General features: G+C 45.4%; 1 protein-coding gene across 1 annotated transcript in view; it reads left to right on the forward strand.

The window, feature by feature from the left end:
- LOC136582749 (malonyl-CoA decarboxylase, mitochondrial-like) overlaps window positions 1-27,165 on the forward strand; it is a 59,074-nt gene that overhangs the window by 24,494 nt on the left and 7,415 nt on the right. The window contains exon 4 of the mRNA XM_066583984.1: window positions 1,118-1,267. Coding sequence (XP_066440081.1) covers window positions 1,118-1,267 — 150 coding nt within the window. The remainder of the gene's footprint in view (window positions 1-1,117; window positions 1,268-27,165) is intronic.

Raw genomic sequence — 27,165 nt, forward strand, 5'->3', positions numbered from 1 at the left:
TTGTAAAAAGTTTCAATGAAAGGTCCTCTGTAGAGTTGAGCGAACGTACTCTGTCGAGCTTGATGCTCGTTTGAGTATTAGCGTACTCGATGGTGCTCGTTACTCCCCGTGCGCGTCAATGGATAATTTTTAGAGAGGGGGAGAAGGGGGGGGTAGGAGAGAGAGAGTCCCACGTACAAAAATGCTCGAGTCTCCCATTGTAGTCAATAGGGTTCGTTCCTCGAGTAAAGCTCTCGAATTTTACGAAAAGCTCGACTCGAATAACGCGGACCCGAGCATTTGGGTGCTCACTCATCTCTAGTCCTCTGATTTCAATTAAGTAAACGTTGGGGGTCTCAAACCTGTCGTGATTGGTTCCTTTAAAATGAACTCCACTGCATCCTCAAGTTCAGTATACGGGATGGCAGAACCTGATTCGGAGTCATTAATAAGAATTGGAATGCGATTAAGGAGGCCCTCCGTTTTTCTTTAGGGCCAAGTGTCTACACAGGGTTAGTTTCCTAGTACATCTATTTAAGTCTACAAAGAGTTCGAGCAGATCAGGACTAGAGATGAGCGAGTATACTCGCTAAAGGCAATTGCTCGAGCGAACATTGCCTTTAGCGAGTATCTCCCCCGCTCGAGACTGCAGGTTCAGGTGCCGGCGCGGGGGAGCGGTGAGTAGCGGCTGTCAGCGGGGGGGAGAGAGGGAGAGAGAGATCTCCCCTCCGTTCCGCCCCGCTCTCCCCCGCAGCTCCGTGCCTGCTGCCGGCACTCGAACCTGCAGTCTCGAGCGGGGAGATACTCGCTAAAGGCAATGCTCACTCGAGCAATTGCATTTAGCGAGTATACTCGCTCATCTATAATCGGGACCTCTGGATGGGCTTAAATGAAGTCCTTTACTCAAAACTTCTACATCTCTCCTATTTAAAACAAGCCTAGATAGAATAAAGCTCCTAGGTGTCATTTATTTTTTCTTTTCAGTGCGTTGGTTTGTTTGACCTTTTTTGTTAAACCGATTGGCGTTTGTTTACATTGTGAGTTGACCCGCGTAGAAGGACCGTCATACGCATTGTTTTATTATAGCCATGTTGCAATGTAATTTTTTTTTGTTTTTGCTTTCTTCTTCGCTGCCTAGGCAATCGTGAAAGAAATTCCTCCGTCCGAAGTGGAGGATGGAAATAAGGTCAAGTCAGCCATTTTCTACTCCATTAGTCTGACACAGCAAGGTCTTCAAGGTGTGGAGCTGGGCAATTATCTCATCAAGAGAGTAGTCAAGGAGCTGCAGGTTGGTAATGCCATTCTTTTGACTAGTTTTGGAAATGGTAGAAGGGCACAGAATGGCATCTGTGTGGTATCACCGGTTGCCTGGTATTGTTGGTACTAGTGCTAAGTAGCAGTCACAGTCTTTTTTTTTTTTTTTTCTTTAACCAAACGAGCATTTAGTGGTGCGCTAATTGCTTGTGCAGTGCCTTTTACTGTTTGTGTAGTCCATTGGAGTCTGTCTACTTATGGACTATGTAATTAGTGTAGGTGCGATAATGATGTAGCGCGCCAAGCAAGTAAAGATGAGAGAAAAATCTGTGTGAAAAATTTGCCATGTATGATTTGCAAAATTTAAGCTGGTAATATCTGTAATAGTTTTTTTTAATTTTTTTTTATGCCCTTGCCTATCCGTTACCCGGATGTCCAGTCTTCTCTCAATAAATCTAAGTGCTATATATTATGCCCCTAAGGACTATTTTGCTGCAGTTCCCGGATGGATGACTTCCATTGAAGCCAATGGAAGCCATCTGATCCACGGACCGTCAGCAGACGGACTGTGGATTCCATGGGAAGAGCAGGAGCTAAAAAAATATATATATATATATATATATATATATATATATATATAACATACTGCGCACATGCGGCGGCGCGCCGGTCGGCGCTTCTGCACACGTTCAGTTAAGACCCGGACCAGTAGGCATGGTCCTCAGGCAGGGTTGGATTCCGCTGCGAGTTCCTGCATGTGGAGTCCGACCTGCCCGTAGACATGAGGCCTAAAGCCTCTGCTCATGCAATCAAGCAGGAGCAGGTTAGATCCTCAGCTGTCAGACACAGCCAAGGATCCGGAGGAGGAGGTAGAAGCTGTTTCTAACGGCTTCTGCCTTCTCTTTTCCAGGCTGCATAGTACTTAATGAGCGCTATGTACTAAAGAGTAAAAGTGGAAGTGTTACTTCCACTATGTGACCCGGCGATCACGTGACCGCTGGGTCTCCCTACTACAGCAGAGCCTCAGGGTCCTAGCAGACCCTAATCAACTCTGTTAGTGATTGATGTCACTACAGGGGATGTTTTCCCCTGTAACCGGGGCTCTGATGGATGCCCCAGCTACCGTGGAAAAGTATCAAATTAAGAAAAAAAAAACAATGTAAATGACCCCAGAGGTCTTATGGGGGTCATAGATGGTAAAAAGTTACAAAAATAAGTAAAAAGAAATGTACAGGATAAAATAAAAATATATGCATAAAAGAAAATGACCCAAAGCATACACCAACCAAAACTGTCACCATATGCTCCCTGTAATTCAAAACTATACAAATTATATATCAAAACATCCAAAACCCATGAGGAACCCATTCCCATACTTTATTGTAACGTAAATATACACATTTTAAAAATAAACTAATACATTTTTAAAAAGCATTTTTTAGCTTTTACCCCCCCCCCCCCCCCAATAAAACAGAAAAAAAAATAAAGGTATAAAAAAAATCAAAAAAAAAATCCCCACATGTCACTGAAAAAAAAACGCAGCAAAAATAATTCTGGTTGTTTTAAAAAAAAAAAAAAATAGGGCCATAAAACCACAACATGGGTACAATTCCTGATAAGTATCTGGTCCTTACGGGATTAAAACATTCTGCAACTTACTAATATACTTTGTGTTCGTGTGCGCTTTGCTTGCTGTCAGAAAATGGAAACCTTTAAAGGGGCTTTCCCATCTTATGAAGTGATGGCATATTTTTTAGGCTTGTGCCGTGACTTTATGACCGGTTGGGATCAGACCTCTGGGACTGAGAATAAGGAGGAAAAGGCTGCAGCGCTGACTCGGCACTGTGGTTCCTTCCATGTTTTTGCCTGCACAGTGGCGCTCCCACCTACCCAGTGGGTGCTGCAGCTCTGTCCTGTTCCCTTGAATGATGAGTCGTGAGGAAAAGCAAAAGAACAGGCAGAACACTCCTGGCAGGGAATCTGTGGTTAATGCGCTCCGGCTCCAGGTGCCTGATGATATAGTGTGCACTAAGTGCTGCCGGCCTGCTATGCTAGTCGACCATGGGCCATGTGAGCGTTTGCTACTGGTAAAAGTTCATAAGGCAGTGGCGAGACCTGTCGGCAGGTAATGCTGCTTCACTGGATTAAAGGCAGAAATGTAAGATCAAAGAAACTTTAGAACAAGCGAATAACACGTTTCGAGGTTCACAGACCTCTTCATCAGCTCTTTAACCTCTTTATCTTTAACAGCTGGGTATTTATGCAATTCCACGTAGTCCGATGTAAAGAGAATGGCTCATAATATACCAATGGTGGCCGGCAGGGATGGAAGGGTTCACTTGAATTGGACCAGGTTTCAGTATCCCTGGTGGTCAGAGGGCTGCTCTGTGGGGAAAGAGTGTGAAGGCGGTGCAAACCCCTCTTATTTTCTGTATCTGAGGAGTTCCAGAGGTTGGATCCTCTCAATGATCAAAAAGTCCTGGCATTTTCTAGCGATACGCCACCAATTTTATAAAATGGGAACACCCTTTAATTGCTTCAGTGGCTGAAGAACTGACCTGACTCTGAGCCCCAACATTCCTCTATGAGCTAAACACTACAGCAATACAAATCCTTTTTCTCATACGTGTTCTATGGTAGAATTCAATGGCACCAAACAGACCCTATTGACTATAAGGGGTCCGTTTGTTTTCCATCTGGCATTTTTGCGGAGAGAATAACGCAGCATGCTGCACTACTTCCTCCGGGATTTTCTTGGAAATCGGCAGGGGAAGCTTTAAATAGAACCTCCAACACGATGTAAACCTAATCAGAACTCTACACTAATAAGCTTTAATCTACACTGCTGCATTGCAGCAAACCCTCAGATGTGATCAGGAAGTAGGTATGGACTGTTTTTAGCCTCTGAATAGAAGCACGCTTTACATTCACTGCCGGCAAGTAGTGGTCTTGAATTTTGTGTAGGGTTTTAAAACAAAACTTAAACTCTTTTGAAGTGCTAATGACCACTTGTCTGTCCGTGCGTGCGTGAGTTACATGAGGAACCTGACAGCATCAGTTACCGGATCTTAGACACCTTCTGATCACAGGTCCTTTAACCTCCTTGTTCACTGAATGAGGTGTTATGGGCGGACTACATTCCCCACAAACCCCCGCTGCCTCAGTTGCTATGGATACAACAGTAATCAGTCTGAAATTTTGTAGCTGGTTGTTGCACACCTGTGTGGGGACTCCAATAAATGACAGCTCACAAATTTACAAATACATAGCTTCTGTGCTGACAGGACCTGTGATATCACCATCATGTGATCAATCACATGGACTCTGAGCTGAATGAGGGATTATAGGCGGACTACATCCCCCACAAACCCCTGTGGCCTCAGTTGCTATGGATACAGCAGTACTCAGTCAGGCAGTAGCTGGTTGTGAGACAGCTGCACACCTCTGTGGAGACTCCAATAAATGACACCTCACAGATGTCCACATACATAGCTGGCGGTGCATATTGACCAACAACATTGAAGCATAGTCCTTCACCACTAACTTCACATCTCCTGAACATGATATCATATCATCTCAAGTGCTAATGCCGCCAACACCAGTCCAGCCTTCATCTAATCATCAACCGCTGTCCAGTGTTGAAACAACTTGTCGCTGTTGTGCAAACATGTCACCACAGAGGGTTCAACGCCTCCGTGAAACTAATGCAACTTACATGATATAGCGACAAGCCACGCTGTCACCTCAGCCAATAGCTGCAGTTTGTAAATTACATGCAGCTCATATGCGAAAGCAATGTAGCAGAGCTGTGTGTGTGTATGACCTGTATGTTGCAGAGCTGTGTGTATGACGTGTATATTGCAGAGCTGTGTGTAACGTGATGTAGCAGAGCTGTGTGTGTGTGTGAGTGACATGCATGTAGCAGAGCTGTGCGTGTGTGTGTGAGATGTGCATGTAGCAGAGCTTGCGCCACCAGAAACGCTGGTACTATAATTTCCTAATAATTACTAGTCTTTTTATACCAGTTGAAGAGGTTGTCCCACAAAACAAACTTATTCCATATTCACAGGATAGAACGCAAGTATCCAACCGATCAGACCCCCCCCATCGATCATGAGGACGGGGGGGGGGTCCTGATGGTCCCTGAATGTGCAAACATGCGTGCTACTGTTCCATTCATTTCTGTGAGATAGCCAAGTCCTATAGAAATAGGTAGAGCAGTAGTGCATGTGTGACGATCGCTTCATTCATTTACCGATCTTTAGGACCCCTGTTGTTAGTGGCGGTCCTACCGCCGGAAAACCCACTGTTGAGATACTTTGCCCCTGTCTTGTGGATAAGGGATCCATATTTCATTGGACAGTTTCTCTTTAAAGAGGTTTTCTGGGCAAACACTGTTGGATTACTCATCCTTAGATCATCGGTAGCAGATTGATGGGGGGCTTCCATTTGGAACCCCTGCAATCAGCTGATATGAAGCAACTGACGAGGGCCAAAAAGCTCATAACATTGTTTATTTGGCAGGGGCCCATTTGGCTACTACAACTCTTTCCCATTGAAGTGAATGAGAAAGAGTGACAATACCAAACTGGGCCTGTGAACTATTATGGATGGCGTTCTGAGCATTCTGGCCATCCGCAGCTTCTTACCCCGGACCTCCACCATCTCTTATAGATGGCCTATCCTAAGGAGAAGTCATCAGTAGTGTTTGCTCGGAAAACTCTTTTAAGGTCTATTTTTGTCATGCTGGAAAAACCATCAATTAAGGAATCTGAGCAATTAATTTAATTACAGTGGGGGAGCCTAATGAGCCGTTATGCCTCTTAAATAGCCGCTATTTATTTGCGGTGCCCGTCCTCCCCAGCGCAGTGCATTATAAACCTGCAGACCTCTCTTTCTAGATTTCGGACACACATTTTGCAGCTTTAGATAATCGTGTCGCATTGTTGACCAGAGGGTGAAAAGCAAAGTACGTTTTCAATTACACAACGCCCATTTGCTAAAATTGCCTCCGCATCGGCTCTGATGCACTTTCACTTGCCTTCATTCGTTTCCACAATCCTGGCAGTCTTTTTCCATAATTACGGAGACCCCAGTGCGTTAACCTTCTGCATAGAGCCTGTGCCTGCAGTTTATAGCCACTCTTGTGTATATACTGTACACTACTAGCTGACATCCCCGGAATGTGAAGAAGCCCTTAGTGGTGCGTCATTCAGTGAGTGAAGAATCAGTGATGGCTTTCACATTTATATATACAGATGCTAGGTAGATTCTGCTTAGTATATACACATGAGGGGTTCCTCACACGGGCACGTCGTAGTCCCGTTATGCCATGATAATCACAACAGCATAATGGGACAAAGCGAAACCATTGATTTCAATGGTTTTCTTTTCATTAGCGGTATTGTTGCCCGTTAATAGTATGGGCGAGAAACGATAGGGCAGGACCTACCTTCCCACTGCTTTTTCAAACTTGTTCTATGTTCAGAGTTTGGATGGCCTGATTAAACAAAAAAGAAAGCCCGGGTTCATGCGCCACTACGCTCTGTAGCGTCGAGCGTAGTTGTGGATACGCCCATTTGTTTTTGACTTGTAGGTGAGGTAGATTTTCCTCAGTATATATACACACAAATTGGTGAGCGGGATTCTCCTCAGTATATATACACACAAGAAGGTCAGCGGGATTCTCCTCAGTATATATACACACAAGAAGGTCAGTGGGATTCTCCTCCGTATATATACACACAGAGAGGTGAGCGGGATTCTCCTCCGTATATATACACACAGAGAGGTGAGCGGGATTCTCCTCCGTATATATACACACAAGAAGGTCAGTGGGATTCTCCTCCGTATATATACACACAGAGAGGTGAGCGGGATTCTCCTCCGTATATATACACACAGAGAGGTGAGCGGGATTCTCCTCCGTATATATACACACAGAGAGGTGAGCGGGATTCTCCTCCGTATATATACACACAGAGAGGTGAGCGGGATTCTCCTCCGTATATATACACACAGAGAGGTGAGCGGGATTCTCCTCCGTATATATACACACAGAGAGGTGAGCGGGATTCTCCTCCGTATATATACACACAGAGAGGTGAGCGGGATTCTCCTCCGTATATATACACACAGAGAGGTGAGCGGGATTCTCCTCCGTATATATACACACAGAGAGGGGAGCGGGATTCTCCTCCGTATATATACACACAGAGAGGGGAGCGGGATTCTCCTCAGTATATATACACACAGAAAGGGGAGCGGGATTCTCCTCAGTATATATACACAGAGAGAGGGGAGCGGGATTCTCCTCAGTATATATACACAGAGAGGGGAGCGGGATTCTCCTCAGTATATATACACAGAGAGAGGGGAGCGGGATTCTCCTCAGTATATATACACAGAGAGAGGGGAGCGGGATTCTCCTCAGTATATATACACAGAGAGAGGGGAGCGGGATTCTCCTCAGTATATATACACAGAGAGAGGGGAGCGGGATTCTCCTCAGTATATATACACAGAGAGAGGGGAGCGGGATTCTCCTCAGTATATATACACAGAGAGAGGGGAGCGGGATTCTCCTCAGTATATATACACAGAGAGAGGGGAGCGGGATTCTCCTCAGTATATATACACAGAGAGAGGGGAGCGGGATTCTCCTCAGTATATATACACAGAGAGAGGGGAGCGGGATTCTCCTCAGTATATATACACAGAGAGAGGGGAGCGGGATTCTCCTCAGTATATATACACAGAGAGAGGGGAGCGGGATTCTCCTCAGTATATATACACAGAGAGAGGGGAGCGGGATTCTCCTCAGTATATATACACAGAGAGAGGGGAGCGGGATTCTCCTCAGTATATATACACAGAGAGAGGGGAGCGGGATTCTCCTCAGTATATATACACAGAGAGAGGGGAGCGGGATTCTCCTCAGTATATATACACACAGAGAGGTGAGCGGGATTCTCCTCAGTATATATACACACAGAGAGGTGAGCGGGATTCCCCTCAGTGTGTATATATATACACACAGAGAGGTGAGCGGGATTCCCCTCAGTGTGTATATATATACACACAGAGAGGTGAGCGGGATTCCCCTCAGTGTGTATATATATACACACAGAGAGGTGAGCGGGATTCCCCTCAGTGTGTATATATATACACACAGAGAGGTGAGCGGGATTCCCCTCAGTGTATATATATATATACACACAGAGAGGTGAGCGGGATTCCCCTCAGTGTGTATATATATATACACACAGAGAGGTGAGCGGGATTCCCCTCAGTGTGTATATATATACACACAGAGAGGTGAGCGGGATTCCCCTCAGTGTGTATATATATACACACAGAGAGGTGAGCGGGATTCCCCTCCGTGTGTATATATATATACACACAGAGAGGTGAGCGGGATTCCCCTCCGTGTGTATATATATACACACAGAGAGGTGAGCGGGATTCCCCTCCGTGTGTATATATATACACACAGAGAGGTGAGCGGGATTCCCCTCCGTGTGTATATATATACACACAGAGAGGTGAGCGGGATTCTCCTCAGTGTGTATATATATACACACGGAGAAGTGAGGTAGCTAATCAAATTATGTACTAAATTTCCAAGATTCACATTTTAATCGTGAATTATCATGGTTAGACAATGAATTTCTCAAAAGATTGCTTTGTACGCCTCCATGACCTGAAGGTAGTGTGTGTGCAAAAACCTCATTTCCCTAAGCTTTATGGTTTCTGAGAAAAAAAACCCTATTTCACGTATCACAGTTTCTCGGGGGGTTTCGTGCTTTGAATTGATTGATCAAGTTTTGTTCCCTTTACTTTTTCTGTTTAGGACCTAAAGCATGGTCATGCCAAATTTTCAAGTTTGTACAACATCGGGAAGTTAGAGAGTGAGTGAGTCAGTGAGTGAGTCAGTGAGTGAGTCAGTGAGTGAGTCAGTGAGTGAGTCAGTGAGTGAGTCAGTGAGTGAGTCAGTGAGTGAGTCAGTGAGTGAGTCAGTGAGTGAGTCAGTGAGTGAGTCAGTGAGTGAGTGAGTGAGTGAGTCAGTGAGTCAGTGAGTGAGTCAGTGAGTGAGTGAGTCAGTGAGTGAGTGAGTGAGTCAGTCAGTGAGTGAGTGAGTCAGTCAGTCAGTCAGTCAGTCAGTCAGTCAGTCAGTGAGTGAGTCAGTCAGTGAGTGAGTGAGTGAGTCAGTGAGTCAGTGAGTGAGTGAGTGAGTGAGTGAGTGAGTGAGTGAGTCAGTCAGTGAGTGAGTGAGTGAGTGAGTCAGTCAGTGAGTGAGTGAGTCAGTCAGTGAGTGAGTGAGTGAGTCAGTGAGTGAGTCAGTGAGTGAGTCAGTGAGTGAGTGAGTCAGTGAGTGAGTCAGTGAGTGAGTGAGTCAGTCAGTGAGTGAGTCAGTCAGTGAGTGAGTCAGTCAGTCAGTCAGTCAGTCAGTCAGTGAGTGAGTGAGTCAGTGAGTGAGTGAGTCAGTGAGTGAGTGAGTCAGTCAGTGAGTGAGTGAGTCAGTCAGTGAGTGAGTGAGTGAGTCAGTGAGTGAGTCAGTCAGTGAGTGAGTGAGTCAGTGAGTCAGTCAGGGCTTTCGCCTTTATAAATAGATACACACGCCCATCACAATGCAGTCTGCTGATCCACAGCCATTAGCGAACTGCACACAGGACTTTTATCTCGGCTTCAGGAATTTACGGAGGCTAATTGTGATTCTTTCCTTGGCCATTTTGTCCAATTACAGCCCTGGGTGAATGCCTGTGTAATGTCCTCGCCATCATTCGGCAAACAAAGTGCCTTTATTTGCTTCTCCCCAGCAGCGGTCCCAGTACATCTGCGGTTCGCTCTTGAAGGAAGCTTGTATTTGTACTGCCTATTGTTACCCTGATGGACTCTCGCACATTAGCAGCTCGCAGGTATTACAGCACTATACAACCGGGCCTGAAGCCTTCCCGCTGAGAGGCATCTCTCGCTTGTTTGTTATCCAAGGCTTAATGTAGACCTTCATTTAAGAAATATTCAATATTGCTTTCTCGAAAGAGAACAAAAACGTCTCTACTGAATGCGGTTGGTTTTATCTATTCAACAGGACAACTTACACGGCTCAAAAAAATTACAAGTTGGGTAAAACAGTCTCATTCATTCATTCATTCATTCACTACCAATTCCTGAGGATGGGGGTCTCCTGTCCCTCTCAGTCACAGCTTATCCTTTTAGTTTAATTGGGCTACATGGCGACTTTGGTCACAATCCATCTGACGGCCCAAGAAGTGACATCACATGAACAGCGGCCGCACTCAGTAGCAGCTCCCGGGGCCGCTATGGGTTCGGACAGTATTTGGGAGGTGAGAGAAGCGTTGCACAAGTTGAAGATCCGCAGCTGATTTTGAGTCCAAATCAATACCGATGTTTTTGAAGCGGAAATGCAGATTTTGGCGTAGAGTTTTCCACTATGGAAAATCCGCAATATTTCCACTATGTGTGAACACGTCCTAGAAGATGCATGAGTAAAGGTGGGTTTCGTGATAATATATTAGGAATGTGGGGGTCCTATTCTTTTCTTGCCTGGGCGGGCTTATTTGGAAAAGGAGTTGGCCAGTGAAGAAAAATGCGCCAGCCGTGTCGGAACCTCCACTCCTGTTGACGCTGACGTCGTGGCAGGTGGCGGTGCGGATTATTTCAGTAACTAGGCCAGTCCCTTTCTCTAGCTTTGCATTGGCCATGATGAAGGGGGTTGACTTAGTTATTGAAATGAGCCAAATAGTCAGGCCCCTGCCATAAAGTAAGAGGAGGGCCTTGCCACATGACTCTGTGACGGGATCAGGCTGAAAGTGGAGGTCCCCTTATTGACCGAATGCACTGCAGGTTATGTTGACGCTCCAGAATTCGGCACCAAAATCCGCATATTTAACTGCTGATTTTGATACATAATTGCAGGAAGATTTCATCCATTTTTAATTCTGCACCAAAATCTTCAGAATTCGCCACGGATTGCAGACTAATTGATAGCACCCTAATTATTGAAATGGCCTAATTTTCTGTGCAACTTGTCCGGCTCCTGCTTTGGACCACCCATATATTGTTGGGGGGGGGCAGAACGGCTTTCGTTTTACACATTTCTGGAAGATTGCTTTCTACGACTACCGGTCAGATAGAATTGCGCCTTTTGCTTCCCTTCCACGTAGCGTCTTGTGGACTTAACACACGCTGGCTATGCTCTTTTATTCTTCACAGCCAGCTAAATTAAAGTGGAGGGGGGAGAATAAAAAGCGAGGTCAGAGGCTGTCAAGAGACTATCTGAGGCAGGAAATATCATTTTCAGAAACTTTCAAACCTTTTCATGTAAGAGGATTTCACTGCCGGCTCGTACACACTGGAAGATGCTGCGTCCTTTCGGTCAGTGTTATCGGATGAATGATCCCATTCCCCCCTAAATATGAATGTAATTGTTGATAAGGGATTCTCGCCCAGCCATGGACAATCTGTCTCGTTCCTCCCAATGCTTATCTTTTCGGTGCAGGATACAAGGGTTTCCAAGTCAGGATGCTTTGTGAATGGCTTTTATGTCACCACAATCACAAGTTATTTTCTTCTCCTTTTAATCCATATTTCACAAGAATGGGTTCACACTTCCCTTTTTTTTTTTTGTTACATTTTTTTTATAGTATGATCATTTTTTCAAACCCCTCTTACAACACCCCCCCCCCCTTCACCACCACCCCCCATTCCCCCACTAAAGAGAAAAATCAAGTCTTTCACTCGTTAAGAATTTTAGGCCAGATGACCTCTTGACATGTTCTCAGTAGTGTTCACTGAGGTTGAGTTATGTGGCAGACATCCCCTTAGGTTTGCACTGGCCTTTATATGACTTGTATCCTACATTTACTGGTAGGTGTATGCTGATATGATGTCCCCATACACTGCACACATAGGAGAGCAGGATCTCTTCTCCATCTCTAAGCTGGTGGGTGTAGACTAGCTGCCATAATGACTCACATACACTGCACACAACTGACAGCAGACTTGTCTGTCTCTATGCTGGTGGTTGTAAACTGCTGTTATGATGGCTCCATATACTGTACACATAGAGAGGAGAACATGCTCTCCAATCTGTCAGTTGGTGGATGTAGACTGCTGCTATGAAGGCTGCCATATACTGCACACAATGGAGAACAGAATATCATCCTTAGGTATAAGGCCCAGGAAAATGGACAGTTCATGTAGCGCAGGGAGAAGATGGAGGACGTCTTCACTGGAATTTTGGGAGATGACCATCGTCTTATGGACCAGTAAAGTTTGACCCATAAAAACATCTTGGAATCCTCTATGTTTCAGGCCTTACACTACAACATTTTGTTTAACCGTCTTTAACCCTTTGCAATCCAATTTTGGATTCAGGGTTTCCTAGGAGATTTTCTCTTTCTGCCATTATACAATGGCGCCATCTGCTGGCTATAGCCAGTACTGCAGTATATGACATACTGGAGAGGCCCCCGACAACAGAGTGGCCAGTAATATACAGTAAGAATACCCTGCCGGACGTCTTCCTACATCGGAGCTGTACAGCCTTCAAATCAGAATGACTTTAGATGTCAGACAGTGGATTGGAAAGGGTTAAGTCTAATTCACATCAGCGGTAGGGGTTTCCCTGCTCCATTTGAGAAGCAGAAAAACTTTACCCCCTGGTGGAACAGATCTGTCATATGATGGAACGGCACTTGAGATGAGCGAACTTACTCGGTCACGCCCCTTTTTCGCCCGAGCACCGCGATTTTCGAGTACTTCTGTACTCGGGCGAAAAGATTCGGGGGGCGCCGTGGGTGAGGGGGGGGGGGGGTTGCAGCGGGGAGTGGGGGGGAGAGGGAGATAGAGAGGGCTCCCCCCTGTTCCCCGCTCCGCCACGCCTCCCCCCGCCCCCCGGCGGCCCCCGAATCTTTTCACCCGAGTACGGAAGTACTCGAAAATCGCGGTGCTCGATCGAGTAATTACTCGAAACGAGTATATTTGCTCATCTCTAAATGGCACCAAACAGATCCTATTGAGTATAGTGTGCTCCATTCCGTTTCCATCTAGCATTTTACAGGGTGAAGTAATACAGCATGCTGCGCTATCTCTTCTTGATTTTTTGCAGAAATCAGTGATGGAGGTTCCAAACAGAGCTTCCAACGCTGGTGTGAATGAGCCTTTTAAAGTGATTTTTGGAAGCTAATGGTGTAAAAATACTAATACCAAAAACCTAGAATATTTATTTATCTTATCCTATAGTCTTCCCTGCCCAGTGCCCCACTGGTGCAATCTCAGGATTGACTGTAGCGCTGATGTACTATTCATCACTTGTATGAGCGTTCTGTGATCACGCACCATTCATGCACAGATGTGTGCTTAGCCAGTGTGTTAGGTCTACCTGTGTCTGCCGCCCTCTTGCGGTTCCGGGCAAACGCGAGCGTCGCTCTGCTTCTCCTATGCGTGTGGACTCTATATGTTTGTTTTTCTACCAGCACTGAAAGAGTTATCCAGTTCTCTAGCTCTCAGCCCAGCTGCGGATTTATAGGCATTGCTCTCCTATTTAAGTTGGGCTGAGGCACTTCCTCCTTGCCTGAGAGTTGTTGTGTGTTTAGTTTCTGACCACCAGTTTTCTTAGGTCGCCTGTTCCTGTCTTTATTGTCTGTTTGATCCTATATCTGTATTCCATTTATTGGTTGCCTCCCTCTCTCTGCACCTTATCCCATTTATGTGTTCAGCTCTGTCATCCTGCTTGGCCTCCCTACTTCTGTCTTCTCACTCTGCTCTTTGTCTTCTATGTTTTCTGCTTCCTCATGTTTGAATCTTAGCCTGGTGTGAGCCTACTCCAGTCACCCAGCATTTCCATCTTATACTTTGTCAGTTGTCAGATCCTGTTCCTGTCTTTGCTTGTGTCTTGATGTGCGTCTGTCTGCTGCCAAATCCGGTCTTGGTACCGCTCCCTGTTCCATGGTTTGCACAGCCCCGTCCTGTGTTATTTGTGCGTCCTGTGACCAGTACTATCCCCGACAGGGATAGCCAGCCCCGAAGTAAAGACCATGGGGATGTCCTTGTCAGGACGCCAGCTTCGCTATTAGGCAGGGTCTCTCCCATCTTCCTGTTTAGCAAAGTGCAAGATTTGTCAATAAGTTCTTTTTCGTAGCGCTTCATGCCAGTGCTTCTGACCTCAGCGGGGTCAGCTGCCAACCATACCGAGACTAGCCCAAAGTCTAACCGGTTGGTTGGTCCCATGGTTCCATAGGGTCTGCCACTCAGGATCCCTGCCGATCACCTGTTTGAAGTGACTCTGGTGCTCGGTTGAGTGCCATACATTTCACAGTGGCTGTGCCTGGTAATGCAGCTCCGTTCCATTCACCTGAATGGGGCTGAGCTGCTCTTAGGTATGTGACTGATGAATTTGAGAAGAGGCCGCAGTGCTTGGGTGGGTTCTTGAAATGGCTAATTGATCCCTACCAATCTCAAGCAGCAGATACTCACCAATCCGAAACTGATGACCGGTCCTGAATATTGTGCATTGGTCTTGGAAAACTTATTTTAAGTTGGAGCAACGTTAGAGACGTTCATGGAAGGATGCGAGATGACCTCACCGGTAAACGCTTCCCATGAGTGTCGTGTTGTACCAATGACTCTTACCCCATAATGTAATTGAACCCACAAAAATGGTACACCTGCTGGAGGTATATGGGGCCAAAGCCTGTCCTATTGAGTGTTGCCCAAGGTGGTTGTCGCAGATATCAGGACGAGCAGAGACTATGCAGCAGCAGTAGTAGTCTCAAAAATCCAATAGTCCACCAACATAGAGCCTCGTTGATGGCAGAACGCCTCCTTGTAGGAGTATATTATTTATGAGTTAAAGGGTTAATGCATTTTTGCTATTTTTTTCAGTGCTAAAAAGTAATCTAGCTGTGACATTTGCAGTTGTCAGTACCACTAGAACATCAAAGGCCGGCTTCTGCTGTCATTCCTTTGTGGGCTCGATAAGTTATTTAGTGTCTGTGATGTGTCTTTTAGTCTTGCTTAGTAACTGCCTCGGATCTGCAAAAAGGCTTTTGTGCCCCGACGCTGGCTTGCTGAAAGCCTTTTTCGCGGGGAGGACGGAGGGGTGTCACGAGGAGGCTCGCACCATAGGCTCAGACATTGTTCAGCGCTATTTAAAGGGACTGTCTTCTATCTCTGGCTAACAGCTGCGTAACATTAGCAGATGTGGCAGGCTCCGCACGACCCTTTGAAGTTGATGAGTTTCCAGGTGAGATAAATGGATCGGCTGTTTTTATTTTTTTCCCTTTCTGATTGATGTTTCGCGGCAGAAAGAAGCAATAAGACTCACATGAAAAGAGAGATTTGTTTTTACACGGTATTGTAAGGGTGAGCAATTATGCAAATTGGGATATGGAATGGATCCTAATAGGCTTACAGTCAAGGTGAGTGAATGGTGATAGCGGGTCCTCGGCGTTCAGTTAATAGGGTGGTGATAGCGGGTCCTCGGCATTCAGTTAATAGGGTGGTGATAGCGGGTCCTCGGCATTCAGTTAATAGGGTGGTGATTAGCGGGTCCTTGGTGTTCAGTTGATACGGTGGTGATAGCCGGTCTTCGGTGTTGAATTAATAGGGTAATTCAGTCATTTTTGGAAGGAAATGGTGGCCATAGACATTACATTACTTAGCAGATCCCTACAAAATTGACAGTCATGTCTATGGCTACCCTTGGTTTAGATCTGCCATAAAGATACGATCAATGAGGATCCAACATTGACTGCTAGACCTAGAAGAACGTGGTGTTCGGCCCACTTTGCTGTTCTTTAGAAACCCATCATTGTCATTTTCTAATGGGATGACCATGTACTAGCTCATGGAAACTGAAGGAGCACAATACTCAAGTACTAGGGTATCTTAACCCTTTCCAATCCACTGTCTGACGACATAAGACATTATGATTTAAGGCTGTTGGAAGAAATCCATCGGGGTTCTCTTACTGTATATTGCCAGACTCTCTGCTGTTGGAGCCTATCCAACGTGTCACCCCATGCAGTACTGGCTTTAGCCAGCATATAGCGCTGTTGTATAATGGCAGGAAAAGAGTAAGCCCCCTAGGAAAACCAGGATACAAATTGGATTGGAAAGGGTTAAGGTGGCTATATACTGAAGGGGTCGTACAAGACTCAAAACCAGCATTTATTCTGCTCTTTACGCTACACTGAACAGATTTGCAATTTACTCACCTTCGCAGAAGGCTCCAGTTTTCCCAATCGGGACCTTGGAGAGTGATCCCGCTGTGAAATCCAACAATACCCACTGACATGACCTACACAGACCCCCATGAGCCTTTGCTTTGCATCAGGAGTTACAACAGTCTTGGAGGTAGTGAGCATCTTTTCATTTGCATAAACTGCGCATGTGCTGATATGAACTAAAGAGCATCAGCGCATGCGCAACACATGCAAATGAAAGAATGGCCCTCTGAGACTGTTGCTGATGTACCCAAACAACATACCGTAAAGCCTCTTGGTGGCCTGTGTTCATGACATCAATAGAACGTGATTGGATTTCAAAGCGGGATTGCGTAACCAATCAACTTGGCTGATGTCATTTACATAGACCCCCATGAGGCTTTGCAGCACGTCGCATGGGTACGTCAGCAACTACATAAGTTTTGAGACTGTCCTTTTATTTGCATATACTGTGCATGCACAAATGTAGATTAAAGAAAATTGGCGCATACGCAACACATACTAATGAAAGGAATGTCTTCAGAGACTGCCGTAGTTGCTGATGTTCCCATGCAAAGTGCCACAAAGGTTAATGGGGGTCTATATACGTGACGTCAGTGGAAGTTGATTGGTCATGTAATCCCGCTGTCAAATCTAATCAACCTCCGCGGATGTCATGTATATAGAACCCCATGAGGCTTTGTGGCACTTTGCATGGGGATATCCACAACTACAGCAGTATCGGTAGACCGTCCTTTCAATTGCATGTCCTATTTATGTGCCGTGTTCTTCAGTTTACATCAGCGCATGCACAATATGTGTAAATGAAAGGATGACCTTTCGAAACTTGTTGCTCAGGTACCCATGCAACGTGCCACAAAGCCTCATGGGGAGTCTATATACATGACAACAGTAGAAATTGATTGGTCCCATGGTTCCTTGAGAAATCCATAGTCCCTATTGGGAAAACGAATCCCTTTTGCAAAAGTGAGTAAATTGCGAACCTGTTCAGTGTAACATTAGGTAGGACTAAATGTCAGTTTGGGGTCTTGTTCAGAAAATAGCCATCAGTAATCCTTAAAGGGATTGTCCAACTTGTCGTTCATGGTTGGTTGGTCTTGGACAACAGTACTATAGGTTAAGAAGGCAAATCTCCAATCAATCTCTGCCATGACCGGTGGTCTGGTCTTCCATTGATGGGCTGCAGATTTGTCTTTAGGCATAAACATCATCTCAACTGTAGCACCCGACGACAACTGCAAAAATTCAACATGGCAGGTCAACCCTTCAGTAGATTTTGCCATTGTTTGTTGCAACAGCCACGGACGGTGGCCAGCAGATGGTCTAAAGTGAGCTTTTCAACTAGCCAAAGTCACCAGTGTACGGCCAAGTTTAGCCTTAACCTTCAGTATCGGCTCCGGGCAGGTAAACATCCTATATACATGGTGTGATAAAACCCCTTTTAAATCTGTTGTATCAAAAACACAACTGTTGGCTTAGGGAACGGCTTCTGAAAATCACGGCAATTGGTAGGTGGTGGTGCAGCCACCCACACGTTTGCCCTGCGATGACCAACACATGGGAATTGTGATATTCCATGCTTCTTCTATAAATGAATGGATGGCTATGTAATACATTACCGTGCCAAGCCCACCAGGTTTGAAGGCAAGCTGTAGAAGGGACCTTCCCAACTCGATGACATGCGTATGGATTAATAGGGTACGTAGACATGGGATTTCTTGGTAAGACATTGATTTTAAGAGCCTGCAGTAAAATATTCTTTGATTATTGCCATTAAGCAGTACATTAACGATCAGAGGCCACTTCCGAGGTGCATTCAAGTTCTAAGGTCTCCTAATTTTCTTAAAAACGACTTGGCACTGAAAGTATCGTCAATCCTTAACACAGTCTCGTTGTTGGCATACAGCTTTCTCACAACGACGACGTTATGGTTGCATGGCCGCTCCGAACACTTCTTTAAGGGGTCTGTTTTTCCCACTAGAAAATCACTGATGCAAGAGCAGCACGACTAGAAAATGTGCGACTACGGAGAGCGTGCTTCATCCATGCCTCATCCATTGTGACAAGGGACTGGATGAAGGCACCATTCTTGCCATCACCGCGTGTCAAGATCGTTTGACACATTGCTTTGTGATTGTCGGGCACATTTGCGGCACCCAACTGGAGGAAACTTTCCACGTCTACAGGTCTTCAAGCAGGATGGCGTGCACAGATCTGCAGAAATGCTGACTTTGCAGGCAATCTCTTTCACAGTCAGTTGGTGGAATCCCCTCCCCCCCCCTATCATAACCACTCGCCCACTCACGCAATGGTGTTGTCGGGCCGACTAGTGCGCGGGTGAGCCTCCTTCGGTTTGTTCTCCCATGACGTTTGGCCCTCTTGAAACTGTTGCACTTGCAAGCTCACGTTTTTCACGCCCATGACCAATTCTCCATGTCTCACTCAACAGACGATGAATGCCAATGGATGTTCCGCCGCTTGCATAAAAGAAAGAAAGCGGATGATCACACGCTGGTCTTGGAACAGGAATGGGGCCATTATAAATGTTGAAACCGCTTCTAACTCCAGCCGTGGTCACGTGGGTTGTGTGCGCTGGACGATGCTGCCACCTGTCCCTCTCCTCTCCGAAGAATGCCAGCGTCTTCTAGAATGTGTCCAAGGCTTCTCTCCGCTCATGTTCCGAGAAAAACATTAGGAGGCCTTTTAGGACTCGAATGAGCCTCGTAAATGCCACAAATCTGAGAGGGATAGAGCGTACCCTTTTTCTAACACCTAACATTATTTCGCACCCATAAACGCCCCTAATGCACCTGAGGGGGGCAGCATAACACAAGGATGTTCTTTGGCAGCCATGATCTGCGCCATCGCTATTATTTTGTGTGGACGCCGTCGACCTGATTGCGTGGAACTACAGAATCTTAGCGCAAATTTACTATTCCCTCTTTTTATTCGCTGATTGTTTTCCCCCGTGCCTGGCACATGTGTTTTATATCTCTCTTGTAGCGGGAGGAACATTAATCCACTTTGTGGCCAGGAGAGCGTCTTCTCTGTTTGATATCCGGTTGGCGGCGCGCCATTCGTTATACTTTCCTACGAACACCTTTTTTATCATTTGTGACAATCTGGCCTTGTGCTTTCGGTTTTGCGTGCTCAGCGAATACAAGACGCGACACGTTGGGGAGGAAGGGGGTTGGAGGAGCCGCCTGCAGTCAGGCCTCGGTGGGAGCCATTTTTAATGGTGCTTGGTTTTTCGACAAGCAGCTATATATTTCCAGTATCCACTGGAAGCCTTGTCAACAGTTGTGGTTTGCTGGCCGTAGAAGTGCGTTTACGCTAGCGGATCTTTTTTTTTTTTCGCCTCCACAAGCGCCTGCCAAGGATGAACTGTAAAGCGGAGACATACATCAAACACGTGACACAGTCGTTGGTTTTAAGATCTGCTGAACGCATCCTCTTCATTATCCGCAGCCGCAGTGTTTTCCAGGGACTGAGAATGTTTACCGAGTCACGGCGCCGAGAAATGAGATGCCGCCGCTCGCAAAAGGTATAAAATCCCACAAAAATAGACCATTATTATTTTTTATTGCAATTGTAGTGAAGTTCAGCTGCATTTTACAGCTCGAATACACAATGAATTATTAGAGAATTATTCCCCCCCCCCCCCCCAATCTAGTAGCGTTGGGCTCCTTGGACGATCAGAATCACAGCAGTTCCATCATGGCGTAGATGCCGCTAGGTGATGAAAGAAATATCGGCCCCTGCGGACAGGAAATTCCTTGTAGTTGCTACAAATTAGGGGGAGGGGCTGACATGTTCTGGAAGGGGTCATCAATTCATGCTGCTTCGCCAAATTCTGACTCCCATCAGCACGGTGCAACAGAAATCCAGGTTCATCTGACCAGGTGATGTTTTTCTGCTGCTCAGTGATACAATTTTTTTCGCTCTTCTGCCCCTTGGAGTTTCGGCCTTTCTGTTCATCACAATGGCGCTGAGACTGGTCGTCCGCTGTTATAGCCCATGCTAAGGAACGGCGAGTTGTGTGCTTAGACACAGTTGAAGTACCAGCGGTGTATTCAGCTGCAGTTTACTTGACACTGCACCATGTGTTCGTCAAGTCAATTCTTGACATCCTCCTCGGACTCCTTTCACTGACGAGTTGTTTCCAGTCACAGCATCCCCTTTCATTGGATGTTTTTTCACCATCACGCTTTCTCCGTATACTCTCTGAGAAAACCACCTGCAGTTGACAGTGAGGTCCCGGCTAGTCCAGCACCGATGACCGGACCTCGTTGGAAGTCGTTCACATTGCTGGATTGTCCCATCTAATATGGATTCACACTGAAACTGCTCCACGGAAAACTGATCATGTGATTTTATGCTGCACTCCGGGGTAAAAACTCTAATTTCCCTACAGGGAAGCGCCAATCGTGAGAAGGCCAGGGCCTCTAATAAAGGGGTAATTCAGTGTACATAGAATATTGGGCGGTGATGCAAATTATTGTACTTGTCTTCTATTCCAGTGCCATCCAGAACGTCAAGCAGAGTTCTGCTCACCCCTCTACCGGTTCGGTGGCACTCCAGTACATTCCTTGCTCTGCTATATTATATGAGGTTTAACCAACGTGGGAAAATTAGCCAGATCCAGCGCTATATCTCAGTACTGGGGTCCTATATTAAAATAATAGTGTACTTGAATAGGAAGGCACGGATGTGCTACTTGATGGTATGGTGCACGGCCCCCTTGGGGTTTGGAACATGAATTTCATTTTTTGATTTTGGCTCCTGTAAGGGAGAAGATGGTAAAACTCAAATACGAAGTTGAGGAGTAACATGTGAGGAGCAGAAATCTGCTTTCCACGTCTCTCTAAGCCCCGCGGGACCGCTGCTATGGCTGACGTAAGGAAAGTGTAATAGTGGCCTCCTTCTGCTACCATAGCGGCAGATCATCCAAGAAGTCATCCACTGTCATCTGCAGGAGATTCAGGAACCGATCTGAGTTAAGAGTCCCTAGAGTGAACACAGGTCCAACGAAGTGACTGCGCCAAATTCCAATCCACATTTTCCTACTGAAATTTGCATTGTCTTCTGATTGGCTCGTGCTCTCACTAGTAATTTGCATTGTCTTCTGATTGGCTCGTGCTCTCACTAGTAATTTTCATTGTCTTCTGATTGGCTCGTGCTCTCACTAGTAATTTGCATTGTCTTCTGATTGGCTCGTGCTCTCGTAATTTGCATTGTCTTTTGATTGGCTCGTGCTCTCTGTAGTAATTTGCATTGTCTTCTGATTGGCTCGTACTCTCTCTAGTAATTTGCATTGTCTTCCGATTGGCTCGTGCTCTCACTAGTAATTTGCATTGTCTTCTGATGGGCTCGTGCTCTCTCTAGTAATTTGCATTGTCTTCCGATTGGCTCGTGCTCTCACTAGTAATTTGCATTGTCTTCTGATGGGCTCGTGCTCTCTCTAGTAATTTGCATTGTCTACTGATGGGCTCGTGCTCTCGCTAGTAATTTGCATTGTCTTCTGATGGGCTCGTGCTCTCGCTAGTAATTTGCATTGTCTTCTGATGGGCTCGTGCTCTCGCTAGTCATTTGCATTGTCTTCTGATTGACTCGTGCTCTCGCTAGTAATTTGCATTGTCTTCTGATGGGCTGGTGCTCTCGCTAGTAATTTGCATTGTCTTCTGATGGGCTCGTGCTCTCGCTAGTAATTTGCATTGTCTTCTGATTGACTCGTGCTCTCGCTAGTAATTTGCATTGTCTTCTGATTTGGCTCGTGCTCTCACTAGTAATTTGCATTGTCTTATGATGGGCTCGTGCTCTCGCTAGTAATTTGCATTGTCTTATGATTGGCTCGTGCTCTCTCTAGTAATTTGCATTGTCTACTGATGGGCTCGTGCTCTCGCTAGTAATTTGCATTGTCTTATGATTGGCTCGTGCTCTCTCTAGTAATTTGCATTGTCTACTGATGGGCTCGTGCTCTCGCTAGTAATTTGCATTGTCTTCTGATTGGCTCGTGCTCTCGCTAGTAATTTGCATTGTCTTCTGATTGACTCGTGCTCTCGCTAGTAATTTGCATTGTCTTCTGATTGACTCGTGCTCTCGCTAGTAATTTGCATTGTCTTCTGATTTGACTCGTGCTCTCGCTAGTAATTTACATTGTCTTCTGATTTGGCTCGTGCTCTCACTAGTAATTTGCATTGTCTTCTGATTGACTCGTGCTCTCGCTAGTAATTTGCATTGTCTTCTGATTTGACTCGTGCTCTCGCTAGTAATTTGCATTGTCTTCTGATGGGCTCGTGCTCTCACTAGTAATTTGCATTGTCTTCTGATTGGCTCGTGCTCTCGCTAGTAATTTGCATTGTCTTCTGATTGACTCGTGCTCTCGCTAGTAATTTGCATTGTCTTCTGATTTGGCTCGTGCTCTCGCTAGTAATTTGCATTGTCTTCTGATTTGGCTCGTGCTCTCGCTAGTAATTTGCATTGTCTTCTGATTGACTCGTGCTCTCGCTAGTAATTTGCATTGTCTTCTGATTGACTCGTGCTCTCACTAGTAATTTGCATTGTCTTCCGATGGGCTCGTGCTCTCACTAGTAATTTGCATTGTCTTCTGATGGGCTCGTGCTCTCGCTAGTAATTTGCATTGTCTTCTGATTGGCTCGTGCTCTCGCTAGTAATTTGCATTGTCTTCTGATTTGACTCGTGCTCTCGCTAGTAATTTGCATTGTCTTCTGATTGACTCGTGCTCTCACTAGTAATTTGCATTGTCTTCTGATGGGCTCGTGCTCTCGCTAGTAATTTGCATTGTCTTCTGATGGGCTCGTGCTCTCGCTAGTAATTTGCATTGTCTTCTGATGGGCTTGTGCTCTCGCTAGTAATTTGCATTGTCTTCTGATGGGCTCGTGCTCTCGCTAGTAATTTGCATTGTCTTCTGATTGGCTCGTGCTCTCGCTAGTAATTTGCATTGTCTTCTGATGGGCTCGTGCTCTCGCTAGTAATTTGCATTGTCTTCTGATGGGCTCGTGCTCTCGCTAGTAATTTGCATTGTCTTCTGATGGGCTCGTGCTCTCGCTAGTAATTTGCATTGTCTTCTGATGGGCTCGTGCTCTCGCTAGTCATTTGCATTGTCTTCTGATTGGCTCGTGCTCTCGCTAGTCATTTGCATTGTCTTCTGATGGGCTCGTGCTCTCGCTAGTCATTTGCATTGTCTTCTGATTGGCTCGTGCTCTCGCTAGTCATTTGCATTGTCTTCTGATTGGCTCGTGCTCACACTAGTAATTTGCATAGCATCTTCACTAAATCTATGCATCGCTGTTCTCTAGCACGGTCTCACAATGATGGCGTCAGTCCTAGACTACTCTGTTGAACGGCTCTATGCATGTAGCGTAGTAGGCACCCACTTTGAGTACACTTTCCTTACATCAGTCCTAGCAGCGGTCCCACGAGACTTAGAGACACACAAAGCTGATTTCTGCTTCTCACATGCTACTCTTCAACTTTCCAATTGGGTTTTACTCTCTATCTCTTACAGGGGCCACAAAACAAAGTTGAAATCCATGTTCCGGGGCCCCCAGGGGCCTGTGCGCTATACGCTCATGTAACGCATTGATGCCTTACAATAAAGCACACTATTGATATTTCACTATAGGACACCAATACTGAGATATAGCGCTGGCACAATGTCTTTGATTGCACTCTATATTGTGTCTTCTGCTCCAGTCGCATCCAGGGCTGCATTCACAGTTCTTTTCTTCTCCTCCTGCACATCATACTGCTATATAGTGCAATGTACCGCACCAAAGTGAACCGTAGTTAAGATCTGGCATTTAGAATATACTTAGTAATGTTTGCTATTTCTGAAGATGGGCACGTACACGTCTGCTGAGGGCGCTCTCTGTTTTAATGGCGCGTCCCTGCTTTATGCCTTTTATTTCTTGGCGGTGAATTACATTGTTTTCTGCGCTACTAGGATCTGTAACGGAAGCCTGCTAATAATGTGCTGTATGCAGAGCCATGGCCGTGCTCAACGCACAGTCACCGGTGATGGGGACATGTAGGAGCAGGAGAGCGGCAGCGAGCATCCGAGGACGACGCCTTCATCTCTTGAAGACGCCAAGTTAAATTATTCCGTCATCTGCTATTCCATTACCGAAAAACAAAACACTTGTGAGTCCGCTTCCAGGATTATAGAAGTGTCATCTAGTGTTCACTGAAGTGCAGGAGGCTTGGAAATACAATTCACCTAACTGCAAGACTATTCCGACAGCTACGAGCCGGGCATTGGGGAAGCTTGTCTATAGGGGGCAGTAATAATAATCTTTATTTGTATGGCGCCAACTTATTCCGCAGCGCTGTCAAGGCATGGGGGGAAAAGAAACAATACTACAGTTACATGTTGTATACAATTACTTGAGTACAGACGGGGTGGGGTGTTCAGGAGGTACAGGGGCAGAAGATATATATGATGGGCAAAGTGTGGGGAACCATAGGGAGGGGTAGGTGCATGTTGTGGGTGGGGGATTGGATCAGGAGATTTGGAATTCTTCTTCGAAGAGGTGCGTCTTTAAGGCGCGTCTGAAGTTCCGTGCACCGGGGATTGCCTGGATGTTCTGGGGTAGCCTGCTCCAGAGAATGGGTGCTGCTCTAGAGAAGTCCTGGAGGTGGGCATGGGAGATTTGTATTAGAGGGGCGTTTAGTCTGAGTGTGTTAGTGGGTGATGTACGGACAGGAGGGAGGCGATGTACGGTGGTGCGCCATCATGGAGAGCTTTGTGGGTGAGGGTGATGAGTTTAAATTGAGTTCTGTAGTGGACGGGCAGCCATTGCAGTGACTGGCATAATGCAGAGGTGTCTGAGAAGCGTCTGGATAGGAAGATGAGCCTGGCTGCGGCAGGGAAGGCCAATGAACAGCAAATTGCGGTAGTTGAGTTGGGAGTGGATGAGGACGACAACGATAGTCTTTGGCGTGTTCATGCTGAGAAATGGCCAGATTTTAGCAATATTTCTAAGGTTCGGGCGAGACAACTGGAGGGTGAAGGAGAGGTCCAAATCCAGTTTGACCCCCAAGATAGCGGGTATGTTGTCTGGGGGTTATGATGGTACCAGATACAGATATGGAGATGTTAGGGGGAGGTCAGCTGGAAGATGGAAAGACAAGGAGGTCAGCTTTTGAGAGGTTAAGTTTGAGAAAAAGGGAGCACATAGTAATAGAGACAGCGGACAGACAGTCAGTGATGTTTGGCAGGAATGGTTCAGAGATGTCACAGGAAGAGGTGTATAGCTGGGTGTCTGCAGCGTAGAGATGGTATTGGAGGCTGAATTATCAGATGGTTTGTCTGATTTGGGTCTGTGTAGATAGAGAAGAGGAGATGACCGAGGAGCGAGCCCTGGGGGACCCCAGTCTTGTACATAGGAGGCTGTATTATAGTAGTTATATTCTTGCACATAGGGGGCAGTATTATAGTAGTGATATTCTTGTACACAGGGGGCAGTATTATAGCAGTTATATTCTTGTACATAGGAGGCAGTATTATAGCAGTTATATTCTTGTACATAGGAGGCAGTATTATAGCAGTTATATTCTTGTACATAGGAGGCAGTATTATAGCAGTTATATTCTTGTACACAGGGGGCAGTATTATAGTAGTTATATTCTTGTACGTAGGAGCAGTATTATAATAGTTATATTCTTGTACATAGGAGGTAGTATTATACTAGTTATATTCTTGTATATAGGGGCAGTATTATAGTAGTTATATTCTTGTACATAGGGGGCAGTATTATAGTAGTTATATTCTTGTACATAGGGGGCAGTATTATACTAGTTATATTCTTGTACATAGGGGGCAGTATTATAGTAGTTATATTCTTGTACATAGGGGGCAGTATTATAGTAGTTATATTCTTGTACATAGGGGGCAGTATTATACTAGTTATATTCTTGTACATAGGGGGCAGTATTATACTAGTTATATTCTTGTACATAGGGGGCAGTATTATACTAGTTATATTCTTGTACATAGGGAGCAGTATTATAGCAGTTATATTCTTGTACATAGGAGGCAGTATTATAGCAGTTATATTCTTGTACATAGGAGGCAGTATTATAGAAGTTATATTCTTGTACATAGGAGGCAGTATTATAGCAGTTATATTCTTGTACATAGGGGCAGTATTATAGTAGCTATATTCTTGTACATAGGGGCAGTATTATAGTAGTTATATTCTTGTACATAGGGGCAGTATTATAGTAGTTATATTCTTGTACATAGGGGGCAGTATTATACTAGTTATATTCTTGTACATAGGGGGCAGTATTATAGTAGTTATAGTCTTGTACATAGGAGGCAGTATTATAGGAGTTATATTCTTGTACATAGGTGGCAGTATTATAGCAGTTATAGTCTTGTACATAGGGGCAGTATTAAGGTAGTTATATTCTTGTACATAGGGGGCAGTATTATAGTAGTTATATTCTTGTACATAGGGGGCAGTATTATAGTAGTTATATTCCTGTACATAGGGGCAGTATTATAGTAGTTATATTCTTGTACATAGGAGGCAGTATTATAGCAGTTATATTCCTGTACATAGGAGGCAGTATTATAGTAGTTATATTCTTGTACATAGGGGGCAGTATTATAGTAGGTATATTCTTGTACATAGAGGCAGTATTATAGTAGTTA

The sequence above is a fragment of the Eleutherodactylus coqui genome, chromosome 11, assembly GCF_035609145.1.
Source record: "Eleutherodactylus coqui strain aEleCoq1 chromosome 11, aEleCoq1.hap1, whole genome shotgun sequence".
Classification (NCBI taxonomy): Eukaryota; Metazoa; Chordata; class Amphibia; order Anura; family Eleutherodactylidae; genus Eleutherodactylus; species Eleutherodactylus coqui.